This window comes from Molothrus aeneus, chromosome 20 (genome assembly GCF_037042795.1).
Source record: "Molothrus aeneus isolate 106 chromosome 20, BPBGC_Maene_1.0, whole genome shotgun sequence".
Taxonomy (NCBI): domain Eukaryota; kingdom Metazoa; phylum Chordata; class Aves; order Passeriformes; family Icteridae; genus Molothrus; species Molothrus aeneus.
In genome coordinates, this window is record NC_089665.1 from 8,968,573 (window position 1) to 8,994,917 (window position 26,345).

Sequence of the window (26,345 nt, forward strand, 5' to 3'; positions counted from 1 at the left end):
ATAATAACAACAATACTGTAATAATAACAATAATTACAATAACAAAATTAACAACAACAATAATATTAATAATATTTAATAATGTTGTGATATGATAAAAAAAGATAGATACCAAATTATAATGTGCAATGCTTAGAAAATATAAAACATAAATCTAAAAACGAAATAATAGAATAATAAATATATTAATAATAATGATAAAGGCCAATGACAATAACAAGTATTTGAGTATTTCACAAAAAAGGGCGGTTGCCTAGCAACGTGTGCAACCCGGAAGCCAACGAGCCGCCCTGTGATTGGCTGCCGGCGCGCAGAGGTGAAGGCGGGAGCGTCCCAGTGTGCGCTGTGCTGATTGGCCGTGCGCGGCCCTTTCCTGTCAGCTGATTGGCTGGGGTGGAGGCGGGAAGGACGGAGGCGCTGAGGGGCCGCAGGTGCGGGGCCGTGAGGGGCCGTGAGGGGCGCGGGGGAAGTGGCGGCAGCGGCGCCTCCGCCTCGCCGAGCACACAAAGGAAGCGAAGGCCCAGGTGCTGCTCTGTGGGCTGGGCTGGGCTGGGGTGGCCCCACCGCTTCCTGAGCGCTCGGAAAGCAAAACGGCTCTGATCGGGTGGAGATGTCCCTGGGGGAGCGCCTGGTGGCTCCTGTCACACCACGGAGGGGCCCTGCGGTGTCCCGGGGCCTCCCTCTTCCTCAGGGCAAATTTCGTTGGGAGCTGTGCTCGTTTAAGCGAGTTCCTCTCTCAGAATGGGTTGGGAAAAGCCTTGGAGCGAGGGGGCCTTTCCCTCTGGAAGGAGGGGTTGGATGTAAACTCATGTCAGCCCTCGTCTTTGGCTAGAATTGCTTTTTCCTATTGAGAAACTCGATGGTGAAGCTGAATCGTGCCATGAATTAGTGCTTTTCTGATGTATATGTTTAATTATTAAAAGTCAGGTGAACTAATTTTTCCCAGAGAATCTGCCAGTTTAAAATTGCTGTCTTTATCAGTGTTGAAAAAATATGAGGACAAAACCCCCCTGTGTTCAAAAATATTGTCTCTTGAAACCATTTATGCCTCTTCAATATTTTTTGTTCAGTAATTTCACCTTTTTAATACAGGGAAATTGTCTGTCTTTTATTATTCCAAGATATTCAAGGTAATAAACACAGACTAGTAAATTGAGTGATGCTTCTTTTCCCCTGGCTAATTACTGCATTATTTGTGGGAGGAGGATGTTCATAAGCATCTCATTTTTCAAGTCACTGTCCAGATTTATTTTTCATTGTTATAAAATGTACAAGCTGCTGTATGTTTGTAGTTTATGACATCTTGCAGTTCAAGCTGATGGACCTCTAGAGTTAAAAACTGGCTTGTTTTAGTCACTTAATATTCTAAAATACTTTTCTTGTGTGGATTTGAGTTCTATCTCCAGTCTGACAGAATCTGAACTGGTGTGTGCAGCTCATGGTGTTTTTACTTATTTATTGTTTGTTAGCATTGAGTTACTAATGCTGTATTTTAATTGCAGTTTCAAACCTGAAGCAAACAGGAGGAAAGCTGGCAATGCCTTCAGATGGGGCAGAATACACCATAGGGGGGGTGAAGATCCTGTTCCCCTGCAAGGCTTACCCCTCCCAGCTGGCCATGATGAACGCTGTGAGTGCAGTTTGTCCTGGCATTTGCCACACTGAGAGCTCTTGTCTTTGCCAATATTTGGAGTCCCAAAATCTCTGCCAGCATCTAGAAAGCTGACACATGACATTCAGAGCTTGTAGTACCTTGAGAAGTTCAGTGGTAACCACTCAGTGTTCTCTGTGCTGTGCAGTGCCTGGTTCATGGTTAGGGAATGGTGAAGTACATTTTGGATTTGGGAGCATTTATGCCCAGAAACAAGTTCCTTGTGGTGTAAGGATGTTTATGATTGTCCAGCTGTGCTGTAATTACAGTTGTATACAAATGTTCAGGTTTATAGGGTGGGGAATGATTTAGTAAACCACATTGTCTAAACAGGAGAATTATCTATAGTAATATTTCAAAAAGTTTTCATTTTTTGGGGGGATTTTCTAAATGAATTATTGCATTTATATTTAAACATTTTTATAAATTTTTCACCAGTGACAGGACAAGAGGGCACAGCTTTAAGATGTGCCAGGGAAAGTTTAGGCTGGACATTAAGATGTTATTGCTAAGATTAGCTAAACACATCTGCTTTGTTTTTTGTTAATTCTGTTACTTTTATTCTCCTTAAAGATTGTTAAAGGCTTGAATAGCAGGCAGCACTGTTTGCTGGAGAGCCCCACAGGAAGTGGCAAAAGCTTGGCATTACTTTGTTCTGCATTATCATGGCAGCAGGCTTTGTATGGTAAGTGTCTTAGTGTCTGCACAACTCTTATTACAAAATATAAAACAAGTAATTGGTTTTCATCAGCCTTTAAACGTTTGGATCAGGTCTGGGTCCAGCACTGGACACCTTGCCTTAATGGCAGCATGAGGCAGGAAAGCTGAGCTGGGCTTAGATCCCACAAGGGAAGGGAAGAAAACCCTCCCAAAAGTGGGTTGTGTGGATTGCTGGGAGGAGGGAGGTGTTTCCTTTCTGTGCACTGCAGCTCTTCAGAGGTGACCACAGCCTGCTCAGCTTGACTGGCACTGAGCTGTCATCTCCACTGCTGGTTTGAATGACAGATAAATGACTTTGTCCCCCAGAGAAGTCAGTGCCAACCTCGTCGTGTGCCAAGGAGGACAGGAAGGCAGAGCCATCCCCACCCTGTCACTGCAGGTGTCACTCCCAGCCCAGGAGCAGCGAGGCTGCAACCAGTGGGACTCCCAGTGCTCCTTGTTCTGCCCATTACCCTGACCCAGGAACCTCCAGGAAACCTGGGAGCCCTCTGACAAACACAGGTAACTTCATCTGTGGGCAGCTAAAATTCTGCTGCTTTCAGGCCAGAGATGGGGTTTTTACCATCATAATAGCAGCCATGGTTCTGCCCTGCACGAAATCTGTGTGGTGGTTGATGTGTCCAGAAATGTCTAACACTTCCCTACACCACAGACATTTCTAGTCATTCTAGCAGTTACTGTTCTGTAGTAGTTACATTTTAAAATGTTGCCCTTATTTAATGCATCCCTAGTAATGGACATCCATTTTAATTTGTTAATTACAGAATGTAAGGAAAATGAAACATTAGCTTCAAAGCTGTCTGCCAAAAAGAAGTTATCTCTTTGTGCCAGTGAGAACGAGGATTTCCAGGTAGACAGGAAGAGGATTCGTCCTTTGGAAACGGAGCAGCAGGTGAGCAGTGAAATCATCTGGGTGTAGCTCAAGCAAGCTCTCAAATCCAGCTCATGTTACAGAGGAGGGTGTGGGAAATAAGTGAATCACATCACAGTCGCACTTTAGTGACAGGGTTTTGTTCATTTTTGTTGTTACTTGTTACAAAGGAGTCCATTGTTGCAATAAATTGTTCGTTGTACCCTGTCCTAGTCTTTCACATTTAAACAAGTCATATCCCCCAAATACTTTTATTCCCAGTTGATGCTGTTATGATTTCTGTAAGTTTTGTAACAGTGGGAAAGCAAAGCAGAAAAGCTCAGCAATAGCTACAGATTATTTTATAATTAAAACTTCATAGCTTTCCTTAATGACTTTTGTGTGGCTTAGACTTGGTTAAAGTGTTGATGCCCAGTTCCTAACCCAGACTCAGCTGAAACAGAACCAGGGCTGCCAGTGTGAGCACATCCCTCTGCCCAGGGCCTTTTCCCACTGTTTCTTTGCCCAGCAGGTTAGAAAACGCCACTGCTTTGCTAAAGGAGTGCAGTTGGTTGATGCTCTGCAAGTTTATCATCAGAGGAAAAACGGAGAGCTGATTGTTCACTCTGAAAAAAGCATGAAAACCACCACTTGTTCTCCCCAAACAGTGAGTAATTCAGTGATATCTTTTACACCAGCAGTGTTAGTTCAAGAACAGTTTTAAACAATATTTGATGTGAAGAGATTATGCATGAAATGCAGCTTAGTGAAGTCTGAGCAAACATTGCAGCTAATGCAAAGGTTCCTCAGTGTTTTGGTTTTTATTTCCACTTTCTGTAGCAGGAGTATCACATCAGAAGTTAAGATACAGATTGCACCTGTTTCTGCAGCTTTGTGGGGCAATTTTCTGCATTTCTTACTGTTTGAAAATAGATTTTACAGAAATGTTTGTTGGGGCAAAAGCAGTAGAAGAGGGAACGTGAGGCAGCAGAGGGCTGAGTGTGAGAGGCCAAGTTGTGATGTAGTTACCCCAAAGGAAACCAAAAGCTACAGGATTACTGTAAGATGCTGGGAGCTAAGTATTTTCTTTAAAAAGTGAATCTGTGCTGTAGGCCATTGGATGGGAGGTAGTTTTTATTAGTTTTGGAGAGCTCTGTAGATTTTTTAGTAAGATTTGAAATGCTCTGTGCCACTGAGCTTCAGTTGGTAGTTGGAAACCCAAAGGCCACCAGAGTGTGCTGTTCATTTTCAAATAAAAAGAGCTCTCGTCCTTCCTGATGGTAAAATTTCCTTTTGTACTTTGGTATGGGTACGTGAAAAATTTGATTTAAAACTTGTAGAAATTTCTTGTCTAGAAGAAAATTGCAAACTAAACAGTCTGCTGTTTGCTGCATCTTCAGAAAGAAGTAACCTTAGAAGAAAGAAAGGGGGTCATTTCTGTTTAAGTTTCTTTTTAAGGATGAAAGAAGAGGGTATTGTTTTGCTGTGATGAGCTTTTAATTTAGCAGACTGAGAACTTGTCTGGTATCAAGAAAATTGCAGAAAGTAAAGCCTGATTTGTCATTAGTAGTTCTGAGCCTTAACTGCATTTAGTTTACACCAGGAAGAGCATCACAGCACAGCTATTGGGTATAAAAATGCTTTTCTGGTGTGGCTTAGGAATGAAATCAACTGAGCTCCTGTTCAACACTCACTCGATGGCCTGTGTGTTTGGGGTGATCCCATGAGGTGAGAGCAGCATTGTCTTGCTCGCTGAGGCAGCTGCCTTGAAAATCCTGTGCTTTACAGTGCTCAGTCCTGCTTAAAGCAGATTTAGTTTCTTAGCAAGAGCTGTTTCTACTGCAGGAGGGGAAGGGGTTGCTTGTTGTGAGAGCAGGAGAGGTGCTCTGTGCTCCCAGCACTGCAGGTGTGTGGCTGAGCAGCCAAAGCTGCTCTCACTCCAAGCCTGGGAACCCAGCTCTGGATTAACTCCTGCAAGGGAGGGCAGCTCCAGTGTGAGTTTAAAGGGGAAATGATAACCTCAGGGTACTCTCCTGATGGCTTCTGTCAGAGCATATGGCCTGAGAAACTGGGGCAGCTGGGTTAAGGAATCCCCATTTCTAGCAGGGAAAGAAAGTAAACAGTAAATGGAGAGTAGTGTAACAAACACTTGGGGTATCAAAAAACAGCTGTGAAAAGAATCTGTCTTAATGTGCTAGCCCATTGCAGTTTAACATATTGCTTACAACCTGCACAATGGGGCTTGGGTGACTTCTGTTACACATTCCAGGGGACTGGCAGCCTGTTACAATCAGGGTCTGGACTCCAGAATGGGCTAATTGACCACGATGGGATGAAGAAAGTTGTGGATTTGTGTTACATGCTCTCACCTGACACCGTATCTGATCCTTTTCCTGCTGATTGACGTTTTGAATGAGCTCTTTGAAGCAAGTTCCAGCTTAATTAAAACGTTTGCTTGGTTAGCAGTGATCTGTGAAAGCCTGTGATAAATATTGAACTGGGTTCACCTGCTGGTGACTGGGGGAGGATAAACAGCTGCTTTGTGTGCTCTGAACAAGAGGCTGCAGCAGCAGGGTACTGGGCTGACTGAGAGCTTCCAAAGGAGCAGCTGAAAAGCTCTGCTGGTGTCACTGCTGATATCTCCCTAGATTGTGCTTGTGTGATATTTCACACAAGACACATTCACTGCTGCAGCATTCAGGGGCCTTTGGAGCTGGGAAATGTAGATGCAGATATGAAGAACTCCTCTTACCTCTTTGTGTTTCAAAGATCACAGCCCCAGTGTTTGTTTAGCTCTGTTTTACACACAGTACAGGGTGGTGGACTTGATTATTCCTTTTTTAATCGGACTTGCACGTTTTTGTCATATAAATATTGATGTGATAGGCTGCTTTATCTAGCCCTGACAGAAGTACAAACAAGCTGCATTAGCCTAAGGTCCATCCAGGCTGATATCTGATCTCTAATGGCATCTGCTCCTGGGTGTTTCTGATTAAATACTGCAGAAAGTACAGGAGGATCTTTCTTTGCCCTCTCCCAAATGAAAATCCCTCTTTCAGATTCCAACAGCTGAAAACAGGTTTAGTTCTGAAGCCAGAGGGTATTATGAAATACAATTCTGTTGTCTCAGGATGAGTTATTTCTAATCAGCTCTCCCCTAATTCTTTCATAGATAAATTGAAACATTTTCTAATTGTGTTACATCTTAACCAGTATCTCCGTGGTATGAGTGTAAAAATTTGTGCTTTGAGCCAACCCTGCCAGGAAACCCCTTTTTCATGGAGAGTTTTCTTTCTCTCTGCTGTAGGAATGGGAGAAGAACACCACATGAGGACTTGCTATAAGATATCCACAGTTGGTTCTTAGAGAAATACTGAGTTAAAACACTTTGCCTTTTATAAAATTTAAAGATGTATTTTAAGGATTCAAGTGCAAATTGACTCACTGGAGTAATGTGGAAAGAATATGGGGAACTCAACTTTTAAACTGTGTTTTAACCAATTTTCTAAAGGTTTTCTTCATTATGAAGGACGTCCTAAAAAAGTTTTATTTATTAAAGTATTTGGGGCTAATGGTGGCTGTGGCTTTCAGAAATGCTGTGACTACTGCAGGCAGTTTTAGTTCTTAACTACTTACTATAAAATCAGCCTGGGTTTACAGCTTTCTCAGTATTGTGGGTTTGAGTGTTTTTTGAACATAAAACTTTTTTCAAAGTTTAAGGTAACATTTTAGTACTGGAATAATGGCTCAAGTGCTTCTTAATGCCAGTATTATACCAATTCCAAACCTCTTAAACCAAACTTTTAAGCCCACCTGTAAAATAATGTAATTTATAAGCCTCACACATAAGAACATTTTATTTCTTTTTTATGCAAAGAATAATATCTGGTATTTTAAGCCCATCATAGGAGAACCTTCTGTTCATGTTTTTATATATTAATTTGAGCTGCATTTTCCTGTTGTTCTAAGAACTCTGGCAAAACAGCTGCCTGATGGGTCCTAATATTTGTCAATTCTTTTTAGTTGCCTTAGCACAGCAGTGAAATATTGGTGCTAAAGTCTCATCTTGGTGTCCTGCGCATTGTCTTTCCCTCTGAAAGCACAACCTGACTTGGATTAAAATTAAAAAATAGACATATTCTTCAAGGCCCTACACAGTCACTGCTTCAGTGAAATGAATTTGTACCTTGGTAATGTGGTTTTCATTATTTCCAGGGGCAGAGCAGAATGTAAGTGATAGAAATATCAAGGTAGCACTGGGGCTTTCAGTGTGAGCCCTGCACATGTGTAACATACACCACATGTCAGCTGGTCCTGCCTGCCTGGGACAAGAGCCCCATTCAGAACTCTTCTTTTTATCCTTCCAGTGAAGAAGTAATTATTCAATAGAGGAGGCAGGATATTTGGAACTGGCTATTTCATGTGGCAGCACAGGGTAATGAAATCTGCTTGTGCTGGCAACCTGAGAGGGGAATGTAACAATTCCAGCATGGGTGTAACTTTAGCTGCCCTGAGGCCTGTTTGTTTGGCACATCAGTGAACCTTTTATCCCGGTGAGTGGCAGCTCAGGGGGTTGCATTTCCATGCTTTCTGTCATGAATTGTAATGTTTAATGGCAGACAAGGCTGAGTGGGGCTGAGGGGACCCCAACTTGCTTTTCCTTGCCGTGGAAGCTGAGGACAGCTTGATCCCCACAATTGGGGTGGAACACACAGCACGACTTAGCATTTGTTTCTCATGGATAATCTCACTGGTCCAGTTAGAGGCAGGGAGGAGTGCTGCAGTGGGCAGCTGCCTGTTGTTACCTGCACTGCCACCTGACTCTGGAAGAGCTCTGTTTTCCATCAGAGGCGTTTGGACATGGTTACATTTGAGTTCCTTGTTTCCTGTGTGGCTCTTCACATTCATGATGACAATTTCATGGTTACATTTGAGTTCCTTGTTTCCTGTGTGGCTCTTCACATTCATGATGACAATTTCATGGTTACATTTGAGTTCCTTGTTTCCTGTGTGGCTCTTCACATTCATGATGACAATTTCATGGTTACATTTGAGTTCCTTGTTTCCTGTGTGGCTCTTCACATTCATGATGACAATTTCATGGTTACATTTGAGTTCCTTGTTTCCTGTGTGGCTCTTCACATTCATGATGACAATTTCATGTCAGTTGTTCCAGTATTTAATGTTCTGGTGGCAGAACAAAAATGGCTTTTAACAAATATTTTGCAGGATTAGGTTCTGTTTAGAATTATTCCCTGTGCTTCCTTTATTCCCCTGGTTACTCAATGGCCTTTGGCAGAATGGCACAGCAAACGTGTTTCTAATGGAGAGAGTGTGGTGCAGTCTGTTTTATCTGCACACAGAGTTCCTGAACTGTCTGCAGTTCTGCTTGCTTTAAGGAAAAAAAAATATTTTAATTTGAGTGTCTGTTCCAAGTTTTCTTCATTGAAGGTTTTGGACTCTTGCTCTGTAACAAGTCCTGAGCTGGAGCTTCAGTGTGAGAATTTTTATTTGCATTATTCATGTGTGTAAATATCCCACTGGATTAATAATTCCTTCTGATTGGGTTATGATAAAATTGTGATTGCTGGAAGGTTTTTTCTTTTAGAAATTTCCAGGTGCAAGGATGTGGTGCTTTAACATTTTAGAACTTGTTGCAGCTTGCTGGGCAGCCCTGGTGACTGAACCAGTCATCCCAGAGGGCACTTGCCAGACCATCAGCAGATTCAGCACATTCATCCACAGTGGGATTCAGTGCATCATTTTGATGTCTTGGTTTGCAGCCTCCTGGCCCTTGCACTGAGTGTTCCTGTGCTTCTGGGAAAGAACCTGGTAAAGATCCCAGTCACACAAAGAAGAAAGAAAATGGAGATCGGTTGTGTGTTCCCAAAATTTATTTTGGGACACGAACACACAAGCAAATCAGCCAGATCAGCAGGGAGCTGAAGAGGACAGCGTATTCCTGTGTGCCCATGACAATCCTTTCCAGCAGGGACTACACCTGCATTCACCCTGTGGTGTCCCACAGTAGTAACAGGAGTGAAATGTGTGTAGAATTGCTGGAAGGAAAACATGTGAGTGATTTGATTTGAGACAATGAGCATTCATTAAACAAAGTCAGATTTAACATGGAATGAGTAACATTTTTTACTTCTTTAGATTATATTGGTTAAATACCAATATATACCAATATTTTACTTCTTTATATTATATTGGTTAAATACCACCTGGTGGCATTAAAATTAAATATTAATTGTTAGAAAATGTTGATACACTGTAAAAACTTCTGATGGCAGGAATAAAATTTATGGCTGCCAGGTTAATGGTGTAATAAGACTTAAATTATCTCTGGGTTTATACATGAAGAAGAAAGAAGTGTCCTTTATTGATGTACACTTTAGAAACATGGATTTACATGCCATGAGGTGTTATTGTCTGGCATAAAGAGCAGCTGTTAGAAACGTTTCTGAGACACAGCCAAATGCATGGCACTTTGGAAGATTTAACCTGCTTGGTTTTCATTATTTCTTGTACCCACGAAGTCTCTGCACTCGTTTGCTTCCAGGGCAAGTCCTGCTCTTTTTACCACGGTGTTCACAAGCTCAGTGAGCAGCCAGCCCTGCAGCCTGCCCCGGGGCTGTCCCAGGCCTGGGACATCGAGGACCTGCTGAGGCTGGGCAGGAAGCTCCGGGCCTGTCCCTACTTTGCAGCCAGGGAGCTCCTGGTGGGGGCAGACATCGTCTTCTGTCCCTACAATTATCTCCTGGACCCGCAGATCCGGGACAGCGTGAGTATCCTGGGGAGCAGTGGCCAGAAGTTAAAGAGAAGAATTCAAAAGAAATTACCCACTGAATGTTTTGTTTCTATGGTCAGCTGAGATGCCATTCATGTCCAAAATAATATCTATAAAATAACTCCTGGGGTTTTTCCCCCCTTGGATATTTTTCTAGGTTATGAAAATGGATTCAAAACTTGAAAAGCTTCATTTGTGCTATGCTGCAGAATATCCCTTTCTTAACAGGCTCCTGTGAGTTGCTGCTTCTCATGTCTTTCACCCTGTTTCACTAGACAATAATTTCCTTTTCAGATGGACATTAACCTAAAAGACCAAGTAGTGATTTTGGATGAAGCCCACAACATCGAGGACTGTGCTCGGGAGTCCGTGAGCTACGGCGTTAGCGAGAGGCAGCTGCGAGCTGCCCGCGAGGAGCTCGACTTCATGGTCAGCAACAGCATCAGGCAGAGGCACCACGAGCCCCTCCGAGCTGTGTGCTGCTCCTTGATCAAGTAAGGCAACTTTTTATTGCTTTCTATCACTTAATATTTATCAAATTACCTTTAGATTGGATGGTATCAGTTACTCTGTCACATCAGATAAAATGCAGCAAAGGTACACTTAGAGCTATGCAGTTGTGTGATTTATGTTCATTTGAGGAATCCACTGGGTTTGATCTATTAAAAGAACTGCTGGTCTCACATGGAAACATTGAAATTCTCTTCTGAAAAGTCTTGTGCTCTTGAATGATGTGCTGCTCTTTATGGGGCTTTTTTGGACTCCTGGTTTATAATGCTCAGTATGAAAATTTTCATAAGATGAATTTTTGTATGTCACACATTTGACAAATGTATGACATACAAAAATTCATCTTATTGACATTTTGTATGTCACATATTTGACAAATAATAATAGCATTATTTTATCAAAGAACTAATCAGTTCATATTTATAGAATGCTTTCAGAGCCTTGGACAGAAAGTATTTGGAATCTGTTCTTGGAATCAGATTGGAATCAACTGAATTCTTCCTAGTTGAAAGTGGATTTGTCAGTCATGCCTCTTGTTTTCCCTAGGAAACAGCTTGCTGGAAGGGGAAGAGCTGAGCATAAGTTGAACATTGTGAGAGGGGATGTAACAAAAGCAAATGGACAGAAGCCCAGGAAGAAACAAGAGGTCCAGGGCAAAGTCTTTTGGGGGAAGGAGAAGGATCAAAGTCAGCAGAAAAAAGTGAATAATGCTGCAAGTGGCTTTGCAGTTAACTGAGTTCTGCTCCAGTGTGTGCAGAGTCTTCACTTTGCTGCAGCAGCCTGTGCAGCACAGCACAGGAGGAGTTCACTCCCCATCCTCACTCTGCTCTAAGTTAATGTTTGTGCCACACACAGACAAGGGACTTTTCTGCTTGGCAGAAGCCAATTCTCCTACCTTGGATATTTCAAATGTTAAACTTTAGTAAAAGATAAGAACAGCATGGCTGAAGATTTGGTTGCCTCAAGCTTTTTGACCTTATCAGGAAAACTGAGGTTGATTGTCTTGGCAAATCTGCCAGCAGCATGAAAAGCACTTGCTGGAAAGCAGCAGACTGGGTGTAAATAGCCAGTAACAGGTAAAATGCACCTGCACAGTGACATGGCTTTGCCAAATGCATGGGGAGCTAGAAAAAAATCTTATTTCACTTCTAAAGATCCTGGGCCCTCCTTCCAAAAAGCACTTAGGGATGGGCTGGGTGCCACGGGGCTGCAGTGACCTTTGGGAGGAATTTGCAGCTGGGCCCTGGAGGGGCCTGGCAGGCTCTGCTGCTGAGCTGCAGGTTTAGCAGGGCTGGGCCCTGTGCTCAGTGCAAGATGCTGTGTCAACAGGGCCCTTTGCTGGTGGTGGGAGAAGCAGCAAATTCTCTTCCTGGAATTGAAGGCATGTGTGCAGCATCCATTCATTCTTTTCCTGGAAATACTGCATACAGCAATTTTCACTTCAAAAGCAGAGATTACCTTTCTGGGAATCAAGCTAATTTTATTTATGCTTCCTGCTTAGCTCTAAAAATAATTTTAACAGGCTTTGCAAGTGAATGCTTTAATGTTAGATGGAATTTATTTGAGAATTTAGGGTGGTTTTTGGTGATATTTGGCCCTTGTGTTAAGTTTGTATTTGCATTTATTATTTCAAAAGTATGTGATGGTGTTTGAAGTTCATAACAGGGAAATACTTTACATTTCCTGAAGTGTTTTATCCATTGTAAATGTGTTTAGTTCCTGTCACAGAGGCTTTGTCCTAATTGCAATTCCAGGTCTTTTTGATGTTCCATTTGAGGAATTGGGGCCTTAGTCTTAGTGATCACCATTCCTTAATGAGCTAAAGCAAATTCTAGCCAAAGAATTGATTGTAGTGGCAGTATTGGTGGGTTTTGTTTGCATTTAACCTGGCAGAAGGAAAATTATATTTTAATTGTTCCATGGATCAGATGATTTGTGGTGACAGGGCAGGAAATGTAGAACTGAAACAGTCCCAGAGCCTTGCTCTTGAGTTGCTAATGATGAGCTGGCTTTGCAGTGACTCCTTGGAGCTCTTGCAGCACTGACAGCTGTCCTTTTGATGCCTCCTGCCTTCTGATGGACAGACAGCTCCAGCCTTCCTGGGAGGGGAGCAAGGAGCTGCTTTTCTAGCCAGGGACAGGGTCCTGCAGGGATGAAGGAGGATGTGCTCACTCAGAGCCAATGGCAGCTCTGCCACAGATAAGATGTTCTCCATGTTTAGCCGGTGCTTTCAGCACTCACTCACATTTTGCATTGTATCACAATTGTAATTGTGCTTCGAGGTGCAGCAGTGCCAGTACCTGTGGGTAGCTGTAGATGGGCACTCTGTACTGCCCCACTTTCCCTTCCCTGTGTAAAGGTGAAAAGTGCTCATTTCATGCCTCAGGATTTGTTCTTAATTGGAAAGGCAGCAGTTGACAGGGATGAGAAACCAACCTGCAGCAACTGGAGCAGTGATGAGTGGCCTTAGATAGGCAGCAGAAGTCTTGCTTGAATGAGCCTGACACATCATAAGAGGAAATTACATTTTAATTCCTTTTCTTTATTATCTATTATATGAAGTATAAACATGTGGGGAGAAATTTTCTTCTCATTTCAATGAGCTGCATCCAAAGCAGTTCCATGGGAGTTCAACAGTAAAAAACAGGCATAAAAGAAAAGCAGAATCTCTCCCCTTTCATGCAGTAAAACATTTATCATCATCTTAGGAGTCTGGTGCAATTTTTGAGGTTTGCTTTGTACATGCAAAGTGTCTCTAAATCTCTACAATCAATGCTGAAATGATTTCTGCTTTTGCTCTCTTTCAGCTGGCTGCAGGAGAGCTCTGGGCAGCTGGTGGAGAGAGCCTATGAAAGTGCCTGTAAGGTGTGGAGTGGCAAGGAAATGCTCAACTTCTTGTACCAAATGGGAATAACTGGCATTACTTTTCCCATTTTACAGGTAAGGTTGGGTGCTGTATAAATGCATAATATTGGTGGTGTTAAACATCTTCAAATGCACAGGAGTGAAATGGAAACAGGTCTTGAAAAGTTGTCTGAAAATGATTCCTGAGGAAAACCAGGAGTAATCCACTCGAGCTACTGGAATCTGGGGAGAATCAATGTTTTGAAGGGTACAATTGCTCACATACAGTTATTTGAATTGAGCCATTTTGCCTGTTCTATCCAGCTGCATTTTTATTGAGTGTTGAAATGTTTTTACCCTGTTTTCAAGTTTATCCCTCCTTTCTGTGTAAGCCAGTGATGTTAAAAGCATTGTTAAAAATGGAAAGTATTGTTCCCTTTCCCTTGGTCCTTCTTTGCCCCTTTCCCTCTGACTTTAGAAGTATTTTAAATGAATTTTAAAGCAGTGAGCTGACAGTCTTGTATCTCTATTAACTTTGGTTTTGAGGAGACACTTAGAATGTTGTTAATATGGAATTTGCCTCTTGCAGAAACATCTTGTTGCTGTCCTGGAAAAAGAAGAAAAAGTGTCTATGCATGGGAGAGAGGAAATTATTGAGGTGCCAGTTGTGAGCCCTGCAGCTCAGGTCATGCTCAAAGGCCTGTTCATGGTCCTTTCCTGCCTCTTCAAAGAGAACAGCAGGTCAGGTCTAACATGTATCAGCTGAATGCTCACGATTCGATTGCTTAATTGTGGTTTTTACTGATATTTCTGTCTCTGTGTAGGTTTGCAGATGATTACAGGGTTGCTCTACAACAAACTTACACCTGGATGACTGAAGACCAACGTGATGATGCAGATGAAAGTTCCTTCTTCCCGAGGCCCAAGCACAAAAAGAGTTCAAGGCAGAAAACCCTTGTCCACATGCTGAATTTCTGGTGCTTGAACCCTGCTGTGGTGAGCTGAGTGTGAAGAAAAGATAAAATATTCTGAGTGATAACAAATACACGTCAGATCTGAAAGGGATTGTGCTGATTCTCTAAATTCTTGCTTTTCTTTCTCCCACCTAGGCGTTTTCTGACTTAAATGAAGTTAGAACAATTGTTCTGACATCAGGCACACTCTCTCCCATGGATTCCTTCTCCTCAGAGCTTGGTGTGAAGTTTTCCATTCAGCTGGAGGCGAATCACGTTATCCGGAATTCCCAGGTAAGCTGGGCAGGGCTGCTCCCTCTCCTGAGCTCTGATGCTGCCCATGGTACAAAAACCAAATAAAAGTGATGGCAAACCCATTCTGTCAGTTAAAAGAAAGGCCCAGACTCTTGCTTGGCTTAATGCAATGGAAAATTACATTTTTAAATGAATTAAGAGGCAATTTTTAGACACATTTCCCTGGAAAAGTTGCTCGTGCTATATGAGATGGCTGTTAGCAGTATCAATTACTGAACTTCAAGTACCAAAATGAATTTAAGGAACATTTCTTTCACACTTAAATTTCATTCTTGAGCCTGCTGTGGCTTCTCCAGGCTGGCTTGGAGTGAACCTTGTCCCTGTGCCCCCAGATGTGGGGGCCCCAGCGGGCAGGAGCTGTGTGTGACCTTCCAGCACCTTTTTTTCACACTTTTAAATTTCATTCTTGGTCCTGCTGTGGGGTGTCCAGGCTGGTTTAGGACTGAGCTTGTCCCTGTGCCCCCAGGTGTGGGTTGGCACGGTGGGCACCGGCCCCAGCGGGCGGGAGCTGTGCGCCACCTTCCAGCACAGCGAGACCTTCGAGTTCCAGGATGAGGTGGGAGCCCTGCTGCTGTCAGTCTGTCAGACACTTGGCCAAGGAATTTTGTGCTTTTTACCATCCTATAAGGTAAGGAAATCTATGGAATATTAATCCCAGTATTTCCAGGTGGGGCGTGCCTGGCCCTGTCTGGCCCTCACTGCTGGGCCAAAGGCAGCAGCTGTGGTGTTTCACCCCAGAGATACCTTTGGCCAGCTGGGTGCTGCAGCTGGGCACTCAGAACAAATCCAGGCATAGCAGGAACTCAGTTTACCTCTGGTGGAAAAGGTTCAGGTGACAGTGGAGAGAAAGGAGAGGATTCTGCCATAGAGTTTTAATCCAGAGTTTATTCCAGGTTGACAGACTCTGAATGTGGTGACAGCTCCCAGCAGAATCCAGACCCCATGGTCCTGTCTGCTTTTAAACCTGGGGACAGGGGGAGGGGAAGGGACAGGGGGAGGGGAAGGGACAGGGGAGGGGAAGGGACAGGGGAGGGGAAGGGACAGGGGGAAGGGAAGGGACAGGGGGAAGGGACAGATGAGGGGAAGGGACAGATGAGGGGAAGGGACAGATGAGGGGAAGGGACAGGGGAGGGGAAGGGACAGGGGAGGGGAAGGGACAGGGGAGGGGAAGGGACAGATGAGGGGAAGGGACAGATGAGGGGAGGGGAAGGGGCAGATGAGGGGAAGGGACAGATGAGGGGAAGGGACAGGGGAAGGGAAGGGACAGGGGAAGGGAAGGGACAGATGAGGGGAAGGGACAGATGAGGGGAAGGGACAGGTGAGGGGAAGGGACAGGTGAGGGGAAGGGACAGGGGGAAGGGACAGGGGAGGGGAAGGGACAGGGGGAAGGGACAGATGAAGGGAAGGGACAGATGAGGGGAAGGGACAGATGAGGGGAAGGGACAGGTGAGGACCAACCAGGTGTGAGGAGGGGAAGGCTCAGGGGACAATGACACTGGGACAGGCCAATGAACCCCAGCCTGAGGGGCATCTTTGGAAGTCCTGCCAAGCACACCACGAGCCTGCTGCAATGTTAAGATTGATGGGCAGCTCTGAGCAGGAGGGCAGAGGGGAAAGGAGAGGTTGGCACACCTGAGGGGTTGGGACAGGTGAAACAGGAAATCACACTGCCACAGAAATCTGAATTGCAGTTCTTCCCCTCAAACCACACACACTTTGAAACTGCACTGGGTGGTTTTCTGCTTTATACATCAATAGACAGAAATGTTTATCAAATAAATGTAATAACACAGGGGGATTGTATTGTTAATTCTTGGCTTTCAGGTTTGTTTTCATGAGCAAACATCTTTGGTTTTTCTCAACAGATGCACTTATTAACACAGACAATCATTTCAATTAGCATTACCAAGATAACCAGCCAGATCCATACATTTTCCTTATGTTGTTTCCCTGAAGGTTTAGAAATTGTTTATTAGCAAAAAATTAAAAATCGCATCATGAAATGATACTTTCTGTACAACTCAGCAGCAGCAATGTCTTTGCATGTTCTTTCTGTGCTATCAGAATGCAGAATTCATCCAGGTAATTTCTCCTTCACTTGTTTCTTGTTCCATTTCACTGCATTGGAGATTGGAGTGTATTTTTCTTTAGTCAGGGGAATTGCTCACTGACATTGGCTGAAAGGAATCAAATTTCTCCATTTCAAACTATGTAATATCTAATTTCACTGACAACAGTTATCTAATTATGGTTAATCTGGATCTCCCAGTAGTTCTGCTTTATTCTCTATTTGTTGCTCCCGTTGTTTATGGTCAGGAGCAGGAATATAAACTTGCAAGATAATTCTGTCATTCATACTCATTTTTCCTGTACTGCTTGCAAGGGTGTGACTTTTTAATTTTTAAATGAATATTTATGATTTTTAAAAATCATCTTAACAGACAAAACACAAAGGCCTCTCAAAATATCCTACAAATGATTAAAAACACCAGCATGTTGGAAATAGAATTTCAGATATTTCCACTCATCCCTAAGGTTCCTAAGCAGAGAATATTTAACAAAATGAAATAAAACCTATTTATTCTTTTTTTGCAATCCCTTCATCTTTTATCATTGAGCTGGCAGGCTGCAAAGGGAGGGTTGTTTCTTGCCTGGATGTCTTTAAGTGCAATTCCTGACAGTAACCATTAGGTGACCACATCAGACCAGGTAATGGCAGCCCCTGAAAAAAGCAGATTACTGACCATAAATTTATTTAACCTCACAAAACCCTGCACTTGCATGCAAAGGAAATGATCTTACAAGAAATCTCCAATTTATTTAAGAATTTGACTGGAGCATCTTCCAGTTTCCAGCATTACCTTGCTGAGTGTGTCGTGTTGGAGGCTTGATCTTCCATATCCAGACCTGACAAATATTTATGAAAGTTTTTATGAGAATATAATGTGAATTGCAAGTACACAGAGACTTTGTAATGACATTTAATAAAGGAGGAAAACAATTGTGGCCAGCTCTGGAACCTTCCCCCTGCCCCTGTGCCTCCCTGAAAGGTCACCCTGCACACGCTGAGTGTTCTGTTCCTTGGAGCAGCACTCCCTGAGCCCAGCACGGTATTGACAAATAGAAATTGCAGACAATTGAAGGATGATATTTTAAAATCACATTGCCAATATTTCTCTATGGATGCCCTTTTTCTTCCTACTGCTTTTATTCGGGATTGGGTTGCCTTTAAGGCTGAGATTAATATGTTGAAAATACAGAATAATGTAAGCACATTAATACAGGGAAAACAAAGTATTCTTTCTTTCATCATCATCAAGAATATTTGCATTTCAAAAGTGATTTTCACAGGAAATTGCTGCCTCTCTTTAAAAAGCTGCAGCCTTCAAAGGAATTTTTCAAGGCTGTCAAGATCTGATTAATACACATGGTCATGGACCTCACTATTATGATTTAAGCAGATTTTTTGATGGCTCAATCTGTTTTATGAATTGAAGCTTCAACTTTGGAATAGGTGACAAATAAAGGGGTTTTTTTTTTCCTGTCTGGAAGGCTGAGGACAATGCTTTGAATTTTAAGTATTTTCTATTCAGGTGATTTGATGGAGCTGGAATTTAGTTGGGTATGTACATTGGATTTCAGTTTGGAATTACTACCTGCAATATGAATGGGAAAAAAACCAATATTAGAGACATTTCCCTTTATCTTAATCAGGTATTTCAATTAAAATATATTTTAATTGAAAAGTGGCTGTTTAAAATATATGGAGTTAATGCAGTGGAGGAAAATATATGGATGGGCAAACAGCCCATCAGCTGTACATACCCAGATTTGATAGGTGTCTCTTATGAACAGCTGTGATGGTTCATGGAAATTTTTAATGTCATTCTTGGAGTTGTGGCACATTTTGACTTTTGTAAAAAATCAGCTTGATCTTAACATTCACAAAATTCCAAAGCTCCATCATTTTTAAGGCTCCTAAAACTGGTGATACTATGCAGCAAAAATACATTTATGTGAAAATCAGTAGCAACTCCAGCAAAAAACACTCTATAAAAGAGAATATCAGAAGGTGAAAAGATTGCCCAGAAATGTAAGATGCTTTTAAACAAGATTAAGATAAGGCCCATTAGGGCTCATGTTGCCAACCTGTCTGCATTAAGATATATCTTGCCTGGTGCCTGCAGCTTGGATGATTCATTCAATATGTGTCATATCAGAGTCAGCCTAGGCAGCAAGGAGAAAAATGCTAATGCTTATAAATTGTACTGATGATCCATCATGATGAATTAACTGACCTTTCTTAGTAGGGTTTGGTTTTTTTTTTAACAAAAGAAGCTTTGGAGGATGATGTTAATGTTGGTTTGTTGTGTTCTCTGAGGCGGTGTTGGTTCATTTGGATCTGCTAATTGAGGAGGCATCACTTGGAAGCAGCATTTGTACAGCTGGAGTTGGAAAGGGTTGGAATGAATGTTTTCAACAGCAAAACTTAGGAACTGGTAACAATTCTCTGCTTGAAAACCTGAGCTCCTTGCAGGGAGGTTGGACTGGATCCCATTCAAAGGTTCCTTGCAACCCAAACTATTCCGTGACTATGGAATAGTGGCACAATTAGCATAAATTAGCATATAAATGATTCATGCTGCACTGCACTGGCTGTTTTCCTTGAGAATTTTGGGGTCAGGTTATAGTGATGACACACAGCAGCTTTTGCCACTTGCAAAAATAAACACTGAATTTCCCAGTGGAGTTTTTGTCTGGTAACTTCAGGAGCTGCTGGTTGAGAGCTGAAGCTCTGGCAGCCTCACCCCATTTTCCTGCTCCCTGGGAAGATGTTTGCTGCTGTTTTCTGTTTGGGGTGACAGCAAATCCCTTGGGGCTGGAGCTCCTCTCCTGGTTGCTTGGCTCCTTTCCCTGTGTCAGGTGTCCACCAAACCTGCACAGGACTCTCAGGCAGGTGTTGTTTGCCCTTGTGCTGACAAACCTTTCTTGGCACCCTCCCACAGCTCCAGACAGGCAGGAATTAACAATATTAATTAACTCTGAGCAGTGGGGAGCTGCTTTCAACAGACTGAGAACGTTCAGGTTCAGGGCAAGGATTTGGAACCAACGGGAGGGAGCTCAGTTTAAGCTCTGGCTGTGTCCACGTGGATTTAAAGCTGGCCTGAGGTAAATGTGGCACCCTCAGGAATGGCAGGCTGAGGGAGGGAGATCATTTCATGATTAATTCTCCATGTCTGGCTCCTCTTCATTTCACACTGAGCCTTTTCTTATTGAGATACAGGACATTGGTAGAAGTTCTTGTTTTCAAGAGGTGTTTCAGTAATGAATAGAACTCTGAAAAGACAATATTTTCATTTCTAAAACTTTCCTGAAACGTGGGTTTGTAAATAAATTATAAGAAACCCATTTTTCCTGCCATCAATAAAACAAAGCAATGCTGCTTTCAGACAACTTTTACTTATTTAATAAATTACTTCAATAAATTTCCAAAGGATGGTAGTCTGTTTAGCCCAGCCTATTAAAAGCATTAAGATTTGAACACTGGCTGTTAAAATGAGTAAATGGCAATATCACAAAGTTAAACAAATGCCAAAAAACATTTTCCAGAGTACTGGGATTGTAACAATACCATTAATGAGGGCAAAGAGGTTTTAATGCAATTTGCACATTCTAAAGTTTCAAAAAGAGGTTTTGAGTTAGTGCATTATTAATGTTCTGAACATCTGGAACTGTGTAAGAGCCACAGACATTGAGCAAGTGCAGGGTTTCCCCACTAGGTCTGATGCTGGCTGATTTCCTCCCCAGCCAAAAGCTTGTTTTTAGAAGTTTGAGACAGTAAAATGACAATATCCAGATAAGACAGAAACATTCCACAGCCTCTTTTTGCTTGTATTATGTACAGAGGAATAATTGGAAACCATTAGGTTCGTGCAGTTAAAAGGTGAACTTGAAATTAAATAGGAAAATAGTTCTTTGCACCACAGATGGGGCTCTGAGGAATTATCTACTAAGTTCCATCAAAATGCTGAACTTTTTCTGTTGGGTGTATTTCTGTATTGCATGCAGGGATAAATTCTTCATCAGCAGGAGTAATAATCTCCTTGATGTTCCTGCTGACAGCTCTAGGAGGGCTTTGAAGAAGAGATTTACTCCTGTGTGTAAATATTTGCAGGGTGTAAGGATCTGTTTGTGTCATTTATGACAGAAATTGCTTCTTTCAAGTTACATCAGCATTACCTTTCTGCATAATTTTAGTGTTAGAGAATGTAATTGACCCAGTTACAGCCTTAAAATGCTACAGGAAACAAGAATGTTTCAAGGTGCTGTTCAATTTTAGCTGTTTTCCCTGCAGCTCATGCCCAGCACCCCGGCATGGGAAGGAAGCTGCCTGTGGACAGGTTTGGCATTGCAGGAGTCAGTTAGAAAATAATTGTGAATTAATCATGATGCTCACTTTCTGGCCAGCATTTCTTTCTGCTCCCGAGGGAGAGGTTTCCTCTTCTCCAGAGCCTCATTTGTCTGAGCCAAACTGCTCAGGGGAGCTGTGCCAGAGAGCCCAAAGCTGCAGAGCCTTCCTTTAGTGACAGGGTCCTGGCACCTTTCTGCCCCAAACTCGGGCCTAGAGGAGAGCAGGGTAGGGAGGGGTCACTGAACAACCCCTGAGGGCACCTGGCTCTGTCCTGGCCCTCTGGGCTGAGCAGTGCCCCTCAAATGCCAGGAGATCTTTGGGCTCTGACACCACAGGGACCCTTTGGGCTTTTATTTCCCTTTGGAAGGAAGGACTCTTGCCAGTGTCCTTTGTCCTTCCTCTGCTGGAAATCTTTAGGGAAGTGATTTCTGTCTGCTGGGCCATGATTTGGGGAAAATGAGCTCTAAAAAAAGCTGAATTCTAATGGCTCCCAAATTATTCATTTCAACGTTTGCACCTAATAAATGTAGATAGAATTTCATTTTACTTGTCCATATTATTTCTTCATCGCTTGTTTTTTGCTCTTGCCCTGCAGTGGTAGTTTTCTTTTTGAACTTTATCTCAGCTTCTTTATGTTTTATGGGGGGTTTTGTTCCCATTAATCATATACAGTATCTACTTTCAGTTTAATTCTCTATTTTCCATCATTTCAATATTAGTCATATAAACTGTCTAGCTATTGGGGCTCTCACAGTCATCCAAAAATACAATTATCTGAGGTGCCTTCTGAGAGCTCCAAGAGCTCTGTAAATCTTCATGTGATTCCTGCAGTCTACAGTTTGCTTTTCCCATTGACTTGGGCATAGAAATGTCTGTAAAAATTTTAACCATTAAAGAAGATTTTAACCATTCCCTCACCACTGCTCTGCTTTAGGCACTGTTGAGAAATTGCTTCAAATAGGAAAAAGCAGGAGCAGAAGGGATGATTAGCTCCATACAGAAATAACTGCAATGAGAGTTTTTGTATAACCAGGTATTTAATATTTATCTTTAATGTCATCATTCAGTCCAGCTGTGCCAAATGAAATGTGCAGCTGGAGCTGGCAGTTCACACCCTGGCAACTGCAGCAAACTCACAGTGCTGGGCTCTGCAGAGCAATCCCTGAGGTGTTGGCTCCCTAAAGTTCTCCTAAACTCCAATGATTTAGTAGAAGGTTTGCATTTAGAATGTTTTGACCTTGAGTTGGGTGAGTTTTGTTATTTTTGTGGTTGTTTTTTCCCCACTGCTTGGTTACCAACAGCAGGCCAAGATAAAATTGTATCTTTGGAGACGATAACTGAGAATCTGGATAATTGCAAAATGTGTTTTCCTTCTTAACTCATATGACACAATCGTGGATGTACACACCAGTGATGGGGTGATTTCCTGGTTTCTGGGGAATTAGGGACAATCCAAATGTTGGAGATGCTCTGAGACCTCAGAGGAGCTGATCTGGGGGCCAGTGGCTGCATGAGCAGGTTCTTCCCCCTTGCCTGTGGCTGCTCTTGTGCTGCTCTGTGAGCTCCTGAGCAAAGGAGAAGTTTTGATCCTTTTTATTCATTTTTTCCCAGTTAGTTTCCAGGTGCCTTTATGAACTGTGGTGTCTCCTCAGGAGGTCAGACAAGTGTCAGAGACAGCTCAAGGGAAGAGATGATGTTGCACATTCCAAGATTATCCTTTTTTTGTTTTCAGTCTCTGGGATGAAACATTCTCTTGTTTCTGGGGTTTTTTTTAAATTTTAATATATTTTCCAGTGGTTGACTGTAATTGGAGAATCTATGAAGATCCTCCTTTGGAAATCCTGTTTTTTTTCACTGTGGCTGATGTTCTGAAGCTGTTGGTGTGAGTTTGCAGCATCCTTAACTGGCTCTGTGTGACTGTGAATTAACCAAGTAGCAGGAGAGGCACTCAGGTGAATATTCTGGGTGACTGAGCTGTGGGTGAGGTGACATGAAAGGAATGCCCTGTGCTGGCTCCTGGTGCTGTGCAGAGCCTCAGCAGCTGCACTGGGGCTGGAGCTCTGTGCTGTCCCTGCCCTGAGCCCTTTCCCTCTGTTCCTCCTTGTTCCGGAACCTTCTCCTCAGCCCAGGGGAAATGCCCACCCGTGCCTTGGCTCCCACACGCCCTCTTTGAATTTCAGCTGCAGAAAATGAACCAACACCCCCCTGCTCATGACTTCTTGTAGTCCTTCCCTTGCCGTGGTCAGCAGCAAGGGCTGTGCAATAATTCAGGTGCCCTGTGGCATTTGCTTTTTGCACAGAGCAGCTCCCAGCTCTGCTGCTCGTCACACCAAGGCCGATCCGGAGCGACAGTCGTGGCAGATTATTGGATATTGTGTCTAAAAAAATTATCTGCCATGCTGGCAGATGAGTGTTTGGCCTGTGACTTTGACACCCTGAGAGTTGGGCAGTTGAATATTTCATTGCACTGTTAATTTCAATACCCTGAGCAGACAGTATCAGGAGAATCAACGAAAAATCTTTTATTGTTTCTCACTCCTGAGCTCTGACTTGTCAAAGTGCTGCAAGCTGAATTGTTGTAGCTCGTTAACACATGCTCCAATTTCCCTTGTAATTAACACTTGCTGCTTGCATATTTTTCCTCCTATTTATGTAGGAACTGCATTGAAAATGAGTTTTCACAGGCAAGAAGTTTGCACTCTGTGAATGCTGGAATCCTGATAGTCACTAACAGGGTGAACACGTCCTTCTCCTCAGGAGGTTTTAATGAAGGGGAAGGAAAGCAGTTGTGAACAGGGAATGATATCCATTCTTAGGAAGGTGTATCCTGCCCAGGTTATTCTGACGTGAATGTTCTGAACCTTTGCAACCTGCAGAGTTCTTGGTCCCTTTGCCATGTCTGGGAAGATTCAGTTCCTGATGTGGCTTCTTCATGTGTGAAAACCACCAGATATGAGAGGAAATAACTGGAAAGAATTTATTTAGGGGCATGGTCTGCATCAGCAGTGAAACAGCTCCTACAAGAAGCTGAATATTCAATGTATTGAAAGGAGTTCTTGGGCTGTTTTAAATTCAGAGAAATTTGACATCATTGGGAGGTCTGGGAGCCAACAACTCATAACTTAGAAAATGAGAAAAATCATGCCCAGTTTCACCTTCTGGTAGGGTAAGCAAGCTCCTGTGTGAGAACATTTAATTAGTGAGTGATGTATTCCAAAGAGCATTCACTGCACTTTGATTCATTTTACAGCACACTAATGGACTCATTTCTAGCAAAAATATTTCAAAACAAATCACTTGCAATGTGCTACAGTAAAAACTTCATTTTCAGCTTTTACTTCCAATTTTTCATCATTAGGTGAGAAATTATTTTCCTAAGAATCAAAAAAAGTCTGTCATTTCTTTCTTTGTAATTTTTCTGGGCGGGACAGAATGGAAGGAGGGAGAAGGGATTGAGCTGGGAACTTGGAAGAAATACTGAGGTTATTAATTAAGTGAGTTAGTTAATAGGATTGTCTGATATATGTGTGGAGGCACAAGGAGCAGCATTTCCTGTTGTGCTTGGGGAAGGAGCAGCTCAGAGCTGGCACCTGGGCACCCTGGGCAGGCTCCCAGTGCCAGGGGCTGCCTTGGGTTGTTTTCCCCTTTATTCTGAAAACACAAAGAGGTCAGAGGTGACTGAGCTTGGCTTCTGGCTGGGGAAGAGCAGCACTGGAGATGCTGGCTTCATCCATGGCCACTTCATCATTTTCTGTTTTATTCCAGACCAGGATTTAAACCATCCTTTTAAAAATCTTTTTTTTTTTCTCTTTGCATGAAGGGTTTTCCCTCCCTGGGATGGGAAGGTGTAATGATAGCCTAGGGTGGATGTACAAGCAGCTCCTGGAACACAGAACTCATTGTCTTGGTTCATTTTAAAACCACAAAAGAAAGCCTGGTTTGAAGCAGGTTGTTCCTAACCAGCAGCCACAGAGCTCAAAACCTGAACAAAAACTCTCCAGCTTGTTTGGGGGGCAAACATGCTGGGTTTTGGGGGAGAAAATGTCTATAAAAAAGCTTCTTTAGCTGCAGAAGCACCATATTAACAGTGTTATTCTGAATTCTTTGGTGTGCAAAACATTTCATTTTTCATTACTGTTGTCGCCGTTCACGTTTTCCATTATTTAAGGGGGTTATTGAAAAATTGATGGGATGTTGGGACCAGAGAGACGTCCTGTGGCTGCAGTGCTGATTTATGGCACATGGAACACACTTCAGTGCTCCAGGTTCCTGCTGCTGAGCACCACTTTGTCACTGTCCCCAAAGAGAAACCCTGCCAGCGAAATCCCCGTGCTGAGTGATGCATCCTTTGCCTTGGAAAATGAGGATGAATTATTCACCTTTTATTGTGCTGGAGTGTGCACATGGTGATCAGAACCTTGGTCACAATGCAGAGGTTTTCACCCTGCTCAGGGTTTAGTTGAGTTGCACAGTAGCTTTAGCTCTTGAATTTTTTCCTGTTTTTAAAATTTCCCCTGCAGTGTCTGTGGGGATGAGCACAGATTTTACCCCACATTTCCTACCATCTGTGGGCATCTCAACACCATTCTTGGTCCTAAATATTTGGGTTGATTTCATGTTTATTTAAAATTCTCCTGGAGAAAATAAATATGATACTTCTCAATTTGAAAAGAAGCCTTTTCCAGGGAGTCTTGAAAATCCCACCTCCATGGTTTAAAATACACCATTCTTGGTCCTAAATATTTGGATTGATTTCATGTTTATTTAAAACTCTCCTGGAGAAAATAAGTGTGATACTTCTCAATTTGAAAAGATGCCTTTTCCAAGGAGTCTTGAAAATCCCACCTCCATGGTTTGAAGTTTTATCCTTCAAACTCATTTTTTGCTGTGGAGAAATAGAGAGATGAGGAGACAAATCCCCTGGAATAGCACAGTGCTGGAGATCTCCAGTCCAGGGCAGCTTTTGCCCAGACTCCCTGCCCACTGTTAGGACAACTCAGAGTCTCTGTGATCTTCCCTCAGAACTGGGGGAGAAATGGAAAATATCAGAATAAATGTCTGACATGGCTCCAGGTCCCTGCACAGCCTCTTGGATGAATCATTTAAATGTTTTTTAGTAATTTCTGTTTTGCTCTTCTGGAGCATTTCATTCCAGAGGCTCTGTGGCTCTTTGGGAAGGGGAATCAGGCAGGAATTCAGCTGGAATTTGTACTCAGGGAACCAGGCAGGTTCAGAACCCTTCTCTGCATTGCCCCTGATGCAATAAATGGGAAATGAGCAGGAGAAAGCAGCTGAAG

At 42.8% G+C, this 26,345-nt stretch overlaps 1 protein-coding gene across 1 annotated transcript in view; it reads left to right on the forward strand.

The window, feature by feature from the left end:
- Positions 1-477: 477 nt before the first annotated feature.
- BRIP1 (BRCA1 interacting helicase 1) overlaps positions 478-26,345 on the forward strand; it is a 49,176-nt gene continuing 23,308 nt past the window's right edge. The window contains exons 1-14 of the mRNA XM_066563423.1: positions 478-524; positions 1,503-1,630; positions 2,225-2,336; positions 2,678-2,872; positions 3,136-3,263; positions 3,754-3,888; positions 9,005-9,295; positions 9,787-10,008; positions 10,309-10,508; positions 13,332-13,464; positions 13,958-14,109; positions 14,193-14,364; positions 14,478-14,615; positions 15,103-15,264. Coding sequence (XP_066419520.1) covers positions 1,538-1,630; positions 2,225-2,336; positions 2,678-2,872; positions 3,136-3,263; positions 3,754-3,888; positions 9,005-9,295; positions 9,787-10,008; positions 10,309-10,508; positions 13,332-13,464; positions 13,958-14,109; positions 14,193-14,364; positions 14,478-14,615; positions 15,103-15,264 — 2,133 coding nt within the window. The 5' untranslated portion in view covers positions 478-524; positions 1,503-1,537. The remainder of the gene's footprint in view (positions 525-1,502; positions 1,631-2,224; positions 2,337-2,677; positions 2,873-3,135; positions 3,264-3,753; positions 3,889-9,004; positions 9,296-9,786; positions 10,009-10,308; positions 10,509-13,331; positions 13,465-13,957; positions 14,110-14,192; positions 14,365-14,477; positions 14,616-15,102; positions 15,265-26,345) is intronic.